The sequence below is a fragment of the Betta splendens genome, chromosome 4 (genome assembly GCF_900634795.4).
Source record: "Betta splendens chromosome 4, fBetSpl5.4, whole genome shotgun sequence".
Taxonomy (NCBI): Eukaryota; Metazoa; Chordata; class Actinopteri; order Anabantiformes; family Osphronemidae; genus Betta; species Betta splendens.
Genome location: NC_040884.2, coordinates 16,845,837 through 16,857,350, shown reverse-complemented (window position 1 = coordinate 16,857,350; position 11,514 = coordinate 16,845,837). Strand labels below are relative to the sequence as shown.

Below are 11,514 nucleotides of genomic sequence, written 5' to 3'. Positions count from 1 at the left end.
TCCCATATTGGCTGCTCAGAGCAAAGCAATTTGTCTTGGGTCTAACGCGGCCCCGCGCTACCTGAACAAGCTTCTGGAATTGAGATGTGCTGCTAAATGCGTGTGAACGGCCCCGGCGCGGCTCGGCAGCTGCCAGCTGAGTCCATTAGTCGGCGGGGCTGGATTCGGCGGCCGCTGTGGCGCTCGCTCATCCGTGAGAGTCTGGTGAGGCAGAGGTGCAACAGGAGAGAGAGAGAGACGATCCGTCGTCATACGACGAATCCTGTGGAGAAGCGGGAAGTCAAAGGTTGAAGCACTAATGAATCCACTGATGATTAAAAACTATATTCAGCTACTTCTAGATACTTAACAAGATAGTGTTTGTTTGCATTGTGTTACCAGGATCACCCTATTTTCAGTTCATTCCATTCTCATGTAGAAGATTTATTTACATCATCATCAAAGTGTCATTTTTTGGTGAAAGAACCAGACAACAACAGATTTTTTTTCCACATGAACTGAGGTGTTTTTACTGCATTTCAGTAACGGAAACAGCCTTTACACAATGCACACACAGCGAAGAAGAAGACACATCCTCAATGTCAGTGAACAAAGTGACTCTCAAAAGTGGCTTTTAGTGGGAGGGAGCCTGTGGATCAGGCGCAGGCTCCCCCTCTGCTCAAAGGATGCTCTCCAGAACGCAGGCATTAAAAGCACCCAGTTGATGCCTTTGCAGGTCAATACAACACACACAATGGGTGTAGATGTGATCGACAAAACTGTGGGGGGAAGGGGGAGGGGACGACGTGCTGACACAAAATCACTGGAAGGGAGAGGGCTCCCAGCTCTCTGGACTCCACGGTTACGGGTGCACTGGCTGCGGAGACGTGCACCACAACGCGGCCACTGGTGACGCCGGGGGAGGAAGCGCCACCGTGACGGCCCCCGCGCCTCTGTCAGCGGATAGATGATGGTCCAGTGATGCTATGCCAGTGTGTGTGGGGGAGGGGGGCACGTTAAAATGTGATAGGCAGACCTTGCAGGAGCCGAAGCGTGGGGCAGCTTTTCCTCCCGTGCGGTCGAGACTTCTCGTGATTACTGCTAACATCAGTTTTGTCCTTTTTGTCCACATGAAAAAAAAAACTTTTCTGTTATTTTCCGGAATATGCAAGTCATACACATCCATTTAGATAGATGAACTCTTTTTTATGTCATATGGTGACTATATATGAAGACAACAACTACAACTTTCACAGCACTGGCATTGGTTAATTTTAAATACAGTACTCAAGCATTGTTAGATTAATAAAATAACAAAAGAAAAATAAAATAAACAAGAACAGAATCCCCTCCAAAAAAAAGCTACTGTACGCAAGTTGGTTTCTCCCCTAAAATGTTTATTTTGTTTTAAAATGGCATGATGAATATATTTGTTTTAACCATACCAAGAGGCATTTATGTATCCAAAGGGAAAATTGTCTATCACTTTGGATTTCCCTTAATTTCATACAGTACCATGCATTTATCTCATTAGTGTGTATGTAATTAGTTTTTTTGTCCTCTAAATTTTGACAGAAATAATCAATAAACATGTTAGGATAGAGTTGTCTTCACATAGACTCAGGTAATGGTGTTTTAGTCGGTCATTTCTCGGTGCACATCCACCCTATTGCATGTTTTAGCAGGTTTTGCAGGATACAGTGGCCATTGTGGGGTGAGGGGGGGGGCGCTGTGGGATATTAGGGAGACGGGGTGGTCATTGGGGGACTTGTCAGGTTTGTGCACGCCAAAGTGTGGGATACGGGGTGGTCAGCTCCTAGACAACAGCCTTTGAATCCTTGCAGACCTGAGTGGTGGTGCCTGAGTTAGTCTGTTTAATGTCCATCCTCCCTCCCACATGGTTCACTGGTCTGAAAAGACAAATGAAACGGCATTAGCGTGGATTTTGTCCAAGGACTCGAGCGATGTCGTTAACAATCACTCCTGCCTACGGTAATTTGTTGCAGTTCTCCCAAAACAAGATAGGCGATTCCCGTAAACGAAACATTCCAGAGAGAACGAAGGTGGCGTGACTCCATGCACTTAACAAGTCCTTGACCTCAATCTGTTTCGCACTAACAGATCAGCGGCGGCTCCTGTTCTGTGGGCTTTATCGGAAACGACTACAAAAGGCCCAGATCTGGATGGGGCACAGCGAAAAAGCAGGGCATCTAGTTTCATGGAAAGCCGATTTACACAGCGATACCAGCAGTGTGAGGAGCTCAGTGGGAAGAATGTGTAAGTTAATAAGTGTTCAAGTGAGAGGGGAAAGATTCTAGTGAGAAGTGAGTGATTAACTGTTCAGGTGAAAGTGTAATTGCAGCCCTACTCTTCTTATGGTGACGTAAATTAAGCTGCCTTTCCTCTCTTTGTTTCTTCCCTCGTTTGACCTGAAGAAGACAGGAGGGCTGAAAGACAAGCCGTCTTTCCCAGGGCACACCTACAATGAAAACACTGCAGAAAAGCCTGACAGTGGTTTGTTTCCTTCCTGGTTTCTAAAAAACCCCCATGGCGTTCCTGCTTTCCCATTCCGTTCCCCACTGCCGTCCATCCTCCTTCCTTCCTCATACTACACAAGATACGGCTTTGGGGAGGGGGGAGTCCAGTTATGTGGTGATAGCCATCATGCAAAGTGTCAAGTTATGACAGACTGAAGTGTATGTAAATATGTACGCCCACTGCTGTGTTCCTAAGGAACTCTGTGTGGGAGGCGAGGGGCGTGGGCTTCGAAAGAACTTTAACCAATCAAGATAACAAAATATAGATCTTAATATTCTGGTCATTTTTTGTGATATAAACCTAGATAATGCAGCTCTATCTAGCGTTAGCATGTTTTTTTCCCAGCCATGCATCTCTCTACCACGACTGACTCATTAATGGTTAAACATCCACCGGTGAGTGAAACACAGGCTCAGTACCTTGATGGGGCCGTCCACCGGGTCCAGTCCCTGCTCAGACAGCTGTTTCAAGGCACTTAGAGCAGCCTGAGAAAGAGAGAGGACAACAGATGGTTGAGTGAGCGAGCGAGAGAGGGGGACGTCGAGTGGGAGGAGAGTGAGTGTCACCCTTCAGCTGCTTTTCAAATAACACTTACTCTGGGAAATCTGATGCCAGCAGGACACTTTCCCTTCTCTCTCTGTTGTCTTTGGCCCCTTCTTCTCCGACTGTTTATTTAGTGTTACTGAGTTAACATTTCCACTTTATGTTTCCCTCGCTCTGTATGTTTCCAAGTCAGTCGGAGTGACATCTGTCTCCTCCGCGACCACAGCCTAACAACTAGCAGCAGGTCTGGATTACGTACGAGCTCCGACCTCACAAAAAAAAAAAAGACTGTAATTGAAAATAAACAAATGTGTGTGTAACATTTTTACACTTAATTGTATAATGACCTCATTAAGCTCAATTTGTGGTTGCGAGGGGGAAACAGTCAGCACAAAGCCGCTCTTGCTCACACTTTCAATGGATGATTGAGCTTTGGCTAAAGTAGGATCCAACACAACCCACTGATCTTGGGTAATACTGTTTAACTGAAAGTGTAAATTTCATTGTTTTACAGCTTATCTAATCATCCCAGTTGCCACTGGATTCAGTAGCTCACACAAACTGCATGCTTTACTGTGCTGCAGTGGTTTTGCTCAGAGGATGTGTATGTTTACCTCATTATAAAGGCCACTGACCCATGAATTGAATCCCAGAACATGTTGTATTAATGTGTATATGGAATGCAATATGCAGAGGAGGATGTCACATGTTTACATTTAATATCATTCTAAAAGTGCTTAACATTACGAGAAAAAATATAAGCAAGGAACTGTAATTTATGAGTAATGGGTGCAAGGGTCAATATCTGGTTTGTATCCATCAAAGTGAAAACACGATCTGTGACGCTCACAGGTAAGAAAAAAAACTGCAGTAATAATAATTGGACTGGTTTGAAAAATTGATACTGTCAGGTTATTACTTTAAGGCTTTTCTCCAGAGACTCCGAAATCAACTCAAGCCCCCTTAAGTCTGCTCCAGACAATTTATGGCACAATGTGTTTTTCCTGGTGAAGATCTGATGGCCGGCGAGATTTAGAGCTTAGAGCTTAGAGATTTAAGGTGACAGGGTGGTAGGAACACAGTTTTCTCAATTACATTGTTAATAAGCATAAATTACATCCAAGGGGATTCATATGAGACGTTGCAAGCTGTCTTTATACATATGCAGCGGCCTGTGGAAAAATTAGATAAGACTGAAGCCTGAAGATTCATTTAGGCAAATAATCACATCTGATAAACAGGTACCAATAAATAGTAATTGCAACCATGATTGGCTCTCGTTTGGAGTATTTATTCAATCAGTTTGGAACTTTTCTCTTCTTGAGTAAATAACCAGAGCCCATCTGTTGAAGGAGGGAGTGACTGCAGATAAACAGCCGTAAATCAGGGACCTGACGGTGGCAGCACTGCTGATATACAACAGGCAGGCACAGGGGCAGCCAGTCCCTGAACTCAGCAGCCCAGCAATGGACACAGGGCCTAAGACAAATACTGGGCCTATCTGTGGGAATGGCAGGCAGCAAAATCATTATTTTTCTAATGAGATAAATTGGCCGTCATTAGAGGCTGATGCATCAACACCAGGAGATTTTGTTTAGTCTGAGGCCAGGGCACGAAGGATGGAGGCATGTCATATTCTACAGAACAAGACAATTTGCAGGGAAAAATAATAAATAACATTTAACCCCAATGTTATCTTTTGACTATTTAACCTGATCCTGAAAATGCTTCACTTACAGCAACCATGTAACAGGTAACTTGTAACGTGATCGAAGTAAAAAATTAGAAGAACTAGAATACTAGACTTGGATTCCTCGCAAACCGTATTCTCGGACCAACAGAGCTCCTTGAGCAGGCTGGGGGGCAACTGGTCAAATCCCCCTCATCACTCTGTATTCACCTGCCCCATTTTAGATAACAAGTCAGCACTCACCATCAATCCAAGGCTGGGAGCGTATGTGAAGCACCCTGCAGCCGCTTCACACATGGTATCATTTATCTGTCTATCTAGCCATCCCTAGTTCAAAGGCCTGAACAAACATAGGTCAAATGTGATGGTGTCTGAGAAGGATCTGCGACCATGGCTGAGCTCCTGATGCCGAGTGACAAGAGCGGCTCATTTTTCTGGGCCCGCTGCGCTCTTAATGGCTTTCCCGACAGAGTCTTCACTTCCATCAGCGGCTTAGCCAAACAAAGACCAATTCCCCCAGGAGTCCGCAACATGGGCCTGATGGATCGTTGGATCACATTGACCCTGACAAATCAGACCCCTATGTCAGCTCTGACTGTCGAACTACTGGCTACTAGAGGAGTAACAAAGACGTTGTGGAGAATGTGAAGCTGGGGAGACAATGTGTACAAAAAGATCAAGAAGGGGAGAAACACTGAATAGAAACAGAAAAAGAAGTGTTTAGTGGGATAAGAACCTACGAGAGGAAAGAACAGCAGCCTCCAGCTTCTGTCATTTCAACCTCTGGCCCATAGCAGCCATCAAAGACACCAGGGAGGTCCTAATGAAGTGAAGACCACCACCACATCATTCAGTCTCACATACTTGTGTCTTGTTCTCTGCTCCCTCTCTGAATCTTCAGAGTAGTAGAAGAAAAGGAACCTTCAGCCTAGCATGCCTGTTGTCTTGGCCTGATCCAGTCAGACTCTGCTTCTGCTCTGTTGGAGGCCAGATGAAAGCACAGACATCAGCTTAAGGTTTAACCCAGTGACCCAGTCTGAAGAGTACAGTGGTGTTTCTGTCTTTGTCGAGCAGATACACATTCCCAGGACTTTCTCTGGATCTGTAAGGCCCAGTCGGACTAAGTGACCCCCTCCTCTATTTCTTAAGATCATCCCAAGACTATTAGCGGCTGTCTCCCATCTTTGCTTTGATCTGGCACCATTGTCTAACACATGTGGCTGTAGGGCCACATCATCTCAAGAAAAAAATAAGCAGCACCTCTTATAGGGGGAAGTATTTACGAGAGCAATATATGTTGAGAGTAATTTCTCCACTTCTACCAAGTACCACTCCACAAACCACAAAATAGTTTCACAACCAGTTTCCTCTCACAACTCCAGACGACGCTGGGGTGAATTATGTCGGGTCCCAGCAACACTGGAAAGAGGATGATTAAAGCTGGGTCTCCAGCTCCGAGCCGCCGCGAGGCAGGGGGATGCACGACGGCTGCTGATGAAGGTGATCTGAGGGTCGCCACCAGACTAAACGATGACGCCAAGTGGGTTTCAAACAGGGCGCTTTTACAGACAGGACCTGGGAAGTCGGAAAGATGAGTGGCCCGTTGTCAGAGAAGTTCCGAGGCTGGAGATATTGTTCAGCGGAGGGCTTGTTCGCTTTTCAAAAGGCCACATAAAACCTTGACAGTGCTCTCTCTTTTTGCGCTAATTCCCCAAAGCACAAAGAAATATGAGAAACCAGGGAAAGGAAAACCCAAGCTACCTTTTTGTCCTGTGTTAACCCTGTTGTCACTTCCATGCCATCACGTCACATCTTCCTTTGAAGTGCTTTAAATTCTTTTAAAGATTATCTATTGGGTTTTTTCTTGTTTTTTTTTCCCCTTTTGTCAGCTACTTGCTAACTTCTTCCCATCCTTTGGCATTTATTTCTTCAGAAGTCCTTTTCTTTTCCTTTCTAGCCCATCAAAACCCTGGATGCAGATCAGTGAAACCTTCCCGGTAGCTCAAGCACCTGTGTGTACACGGCTGCTGGCAGCGTAACTGTCCGTTTGTTAATGCGGTGTGATATGTACATGGATTTTTGAGGAACTACAGAGGGAAATTTATTCGGACGCTCTCACAAAATCACTTCCTCACTCTACCTTCACATTTCACATCCTCTTACACACCGAGGCACCGATAAAGGAGGCAGTGTGCTACTGGCAGCGGCCCGATAGCGCTAATACCTCCCTTCACATGCGCCGCTTCGCTTCTTGCGTAGTGTGGCATCTGGGGATGTTGTACAGCTGAATACACTTCCCTGGAGGGAATCTATTTGATTTCTGCATACTTCCCAGTCATGTGTGCATGCTGGCACATTACAGCGATCAGACGTCTTACGGTGGACAGCGTTCATATTCTTTGGTATGTCTGCCAGGTCTGTGATGATCACTGAAGGCTGGCTGAGCCAGGTTCGTGGTTAACTGCTGCAGGGCTCCCCATGGGGGGAAGCTTCTGCGGACATGGGAAGCCATAAATAAGGGCCCGGGGCGCAGCGCCATGTCATGCGTCATTTAGGCTGAAGAGGCCTGCCTTACCCCCCCCCAAAACTGAGCTACTGAGCATGGCACCTCCTAGGGCGTAATACAAAACATATGGGCAGAGGCCGAGGGGCAGAAGCACCTCGGCATACCACACTCCAGCCTTGTCAGCAGAGCATCTTGGAGAAAAAGCAGATGCAGCCAGAGACGGCCCCTATGATAACACAGTGCTAGCGCAACACAGCAATAACCTAATCACTGAGATGTGATAACATCACCTCATTAAAATGGGAGAAGACAAAATGTAATTGGCTCAACAGGAAAACTATTGGGGAGGAAATAATTTTTAGGTAATTAATACAGAAAATGATTAATCCAAACTACTTTTTAACTTGCTTATATAATGAGGCCGGTGAGAGATCCATTTTTTTAAACCTTTAAGCAATCAAGAAGTCACCATGGATCAAAGGTGGCGAAAGGACACACTGACACTTTCCCTTTCACCAGTGTTGCAGATGATGAGGCATTTTGACCGACATGGAAGCCTTTCGTCACGAGGAAGTTACTCAGGGGAAGCAGTTCAGCTGCAGTATTTCTAAGTTATTCCAAAGATGCATCAGTAACCAAATAAAGCACGAGTTAAGAGATAGGGCATGAATAATGCATCAGGCAGGGGACTAGCGCCTGTGAAGACACTGGAGAAAAACAACCCCAAAGGCCAGTGACGAATCACCAGCATGATCACTGACTAAGCTGAAATGCTTCCCATTCCAGGCAACCTGAGTATTGAATCACTTCATGACTCATGCAACAAACTGTTACTATTTGTTTCACAACTTGTGCTTTTCTTGTAACAGAAATTATAGCTTTGCTAACATGCAAATGAGTAAAAGAAGCTGTGGAAAAATATGGGGAAGTCAAATGTCACAGTCAAGACTCACTGTCTGGGATAGTTACAAGTAATCGTGGGCGATTGGGGAAACACCCTTCTTACTGTTGCACTGTTGACTGCTTCAATCACATTTCCCCAGTGACACCCAAACACTGTTACACCACCTGATCTTCACCTGCAGTGATGGACCTATTTATTGTAGGAGAAGCTTCTAATGTCATCAACAATCAGACTCAAATATCCCCGAGGGCGATGTGCAAAGCTTTTGGAAGAAAAGAAAGCCTTCAGGCGCTCGCTCTCTTATCAGCAGGGAGATGGCCATCAGTCCCAAGGGGCATCCTACTCATTCTTTTACTCTCTCGTCACTGCAACACAATCTTTCTCTTTGAGTCAAACACTGACCACAGGATCCTTTCAAATTCTCTTTTCTCATCACTGTCTCAAATCCAAAAATGATCAGTATGTCCTCTGGAATTGGAATCAAGTTGTTGATTTTTTTCTATCAATGAGTAACTAATAGACACTAAAATAGGGTTTGAATTGCACAGATGTCGTCTCTCTCTCATAGAGCCTCAGCACCTTTTACTGTCTCTCTACGATTTGCTATGGATCCCCACAGGGCCAGTGACTGTTTCTTATTACCCAGCATGCTTACCGCACCTATAGGACGGACGTTTTGTCTACTTACGTTCCAAGACATAGAGAATGGGTCTGCTACTCGCTGCGTGACAAGAGCCGATAGAGAGCCTACTATGTGTCAGGGAGCCCCTGACGTGTTATGAAAATCCTACTATGTTCCTATGGTGACTAACTCTGCACTGCAGAAACACATTATATATAAAGGCATGTTTGCTGAAAACAATAAATTCCAGTATGCTTACATATCAAGGGTCAGGTCGAGCTGGGCGAGCCCCTCCAAACAGACAAGGGCACCAACATGGCCAAACATGGTACAGGATGTGGAAATGAACACGTTTTAAACGTTACAACAATGCAACCATAAAGTTGGTCGGTCTGACACAAGCTTTTATAAACATAAAAAAAAAATGGAAGTGTAGCAAAGCCATGTTAGAGATCGAGTTTGCAAACAGCAACGTGAGCCAAGGATAAACAGAGAGGAGCTGAAGTGGTGAGTAAACACAGAATGGCACAGGCACGCTGGGCCCCACATGTCAAACGAAAGCAGCATAACATGATCCCCTCAGCCGGACACAAAAACATTTAAAGACATAATAGAGCCCAGATTTTTCCACACCATACAGTATAAAGGCTCAGGCACATCTATAATAATTATGCATCCAATTAAAAGATTTGGTCATGATGACTGGATGAACCCAGCTGGCAACACCCGACTATGTGCTTGTGTAGAGGTTCTAGTCCTAAAGCCCAGATGTTCTCACAAGAATTGTTTAAACATATTCAGAATTTACAACCGACACCGGCCACCACTTGTGTTACGACTGTGAGCCCATGTTAGTTTTGGCACAAGAATATTCAATAAATCAGAGCCTTCATGTGGGATTTGCAGGTTTGTCTTTTGCCAGCACCTCCTGTGTGTTTCTCACAGTCCACTCGCTCGTCCCGTGGGCTTGTACCTGCTTTGAGCTCGGTAAATGTCAGAAGGCTTTAGGAAGGGCAAGGCTGACAGTTGTCCAAATCTTACCTTTGTTTTTTTTGCTACAGCCAAATTATTTGATAACTTATCAAATCATAGGAAGTGTGAAACTCTAAAACATGTCAGAGGCCAGACTGCATGAGACTTGGACACATTATTTCATTTTCTAATAGTATTTTAATCTCAATATTTGTGAAAGGAAGCTTACCTAATGTATAAAAATACAATAATTTGTTGACCACACAGTACCTACAAACATCACTAACCTCTGACGGCAAGTCCGTCACCCTCAACCAACGCTACCGTTTTGCTGCAGTGTCTAGACAAGATTTTATAACTTGGAAAGGAGACACCAGGAAGGCCCTTTAACACGTGATTAGGACACAGATAACTAGATTGTGGACAGTAAAACTGTGAGGAGAATCGTAAAAGCGGTAGCTGGGGCGGGAATGAGTGAGGGATCAGGTACAAGCAGCAGATGTTTAAGTCAGGACACCACAGGCCACTGACAAATGATCGACGTAGGGTTTCTCATTTCTGCTGCTTTCACTGAGGCACAAATGTAAATAGCAGACTCTCTAAAGTAAAAAAAGTCCCCCATGTATATGATCCATCCATTCATCTAGTCCTGTGCAGCGGTTGGTCCCATGAAACAGGGGTCAGGGTACTAATGGAGGACCTCATGGCCTCCTGTGCTTTTGGAAACAACACCCCAGCCCTTGCTCTCTTATAAATCAAGCTGGTTTCATTTTGAATGGCAGAGTCCTCTGATGTCCCAGCCACTTCTCATTTCAAAGTCTTGGTGCAGGCTCACACGGTTCCACATTTACGGACCGAGAACAAGGGCGATGTGTGTGTGCAGGGATGAGTATGATATAACCGAGAGGAAGATGGACAGAGAAGAGAAACAGAGACTTGGGGGAAGAGAGAAACAGAGGACCTCTCCTGGAGCGGCCTCTAAAACAAGTGTTTGTATAGTAACTATGCTGCATTAGTGCTGTCACTTGGAGGAATGTAGAATAAATCACAGCATTCTGCCAAAGTAACTACAGTCCTGCTTTAACACAGTGTGAAAGATTATCTTCGCATGAAAGATTACAGGGCATCAATAGCAGTAGAATCAAGGCCTAATCATCCAACATTTAGGGTAAATCAACACATTGCAATACACAGCTAATGCCCATAAACATTCTTACAAGTCATATTAGAATTAATGAAATGAACAAATTTAAAGTCTCTCGGATTCAAACAAATAGTGTAGTTTACATCTTTTCCCATATCCTGCAAAGGCTGCAGCTATTTGTATGGAAAATAGCACACAATGTGATGAGGGACTTTCTTTAGAAGATCATGAAGATACTGTTTTAAAGAAGGCATACACACACACACACACACACACATACACACACACACACACACACACACACACGCACGCACACAGTCGTTTACTTTACCCACGGGAGTGTGCGACACCTTGGTCGTAACCGGTGTCAACCCCCGATGTGACTGTTGGTCTGAATGTTTCAAAAAGTCTGCCTGAGAATGCGTAAACATCCAGATGATAGGAAGGTGCTTGTGATGGGGGAGGAGAGGAAGGAGGGCAAGCAGAGAAGGCTGAGACAGGCAGAAAAACACTTCCCTGCCACTTCGCTGGACTCCAGACGCCGTACGCAGCTACAGCATACAGGACCCCAAACTCACACACGGCAGCAGCTGAGCTATTCTTCCAAATTTCATTA

General features: G+C 45.0%; 1 protein-coding gene across 4 annotated transcripts in view; it reads right to left on the bottom strand.

The window, feature by feature from the left end:
- Nucleotides 1-480: 480 nt before the first annotated feature.
- stau2 (staufen double-stranded RNA binding protein 2) overlaps nt 481-11,514 on the bottom strand; it is a 49,917-nt gene continuing 38,883 nt past the window's right edge. For 2 of the 4 annotated variants that reach the window (XM_029146211.3, XM_055507764.1), the window contains exons 14-15: nt 2,937-3,002; nt 481-1,889 (exon numbers count right to left, since the gene is read on the bottom strand). In XM_029146211.3, the coding sequence (XP_029002044.1) occupies nt 1,854-1,889; nt 2,937-3,002 (102 nt within the window). In that variant the 3' untranslated portion in view covers nt 481-1,853. Of the gene's footprint in view, nt 1,890-2,936; nt 3,003-3,112; nt 3,330-5,614; nt 5,728-11,514 lie in introns of all 4 variants that reach the window. The other 2 variants (XR_008694350.1, XR_008694349.1) reach the window with 2 other exon arrangements.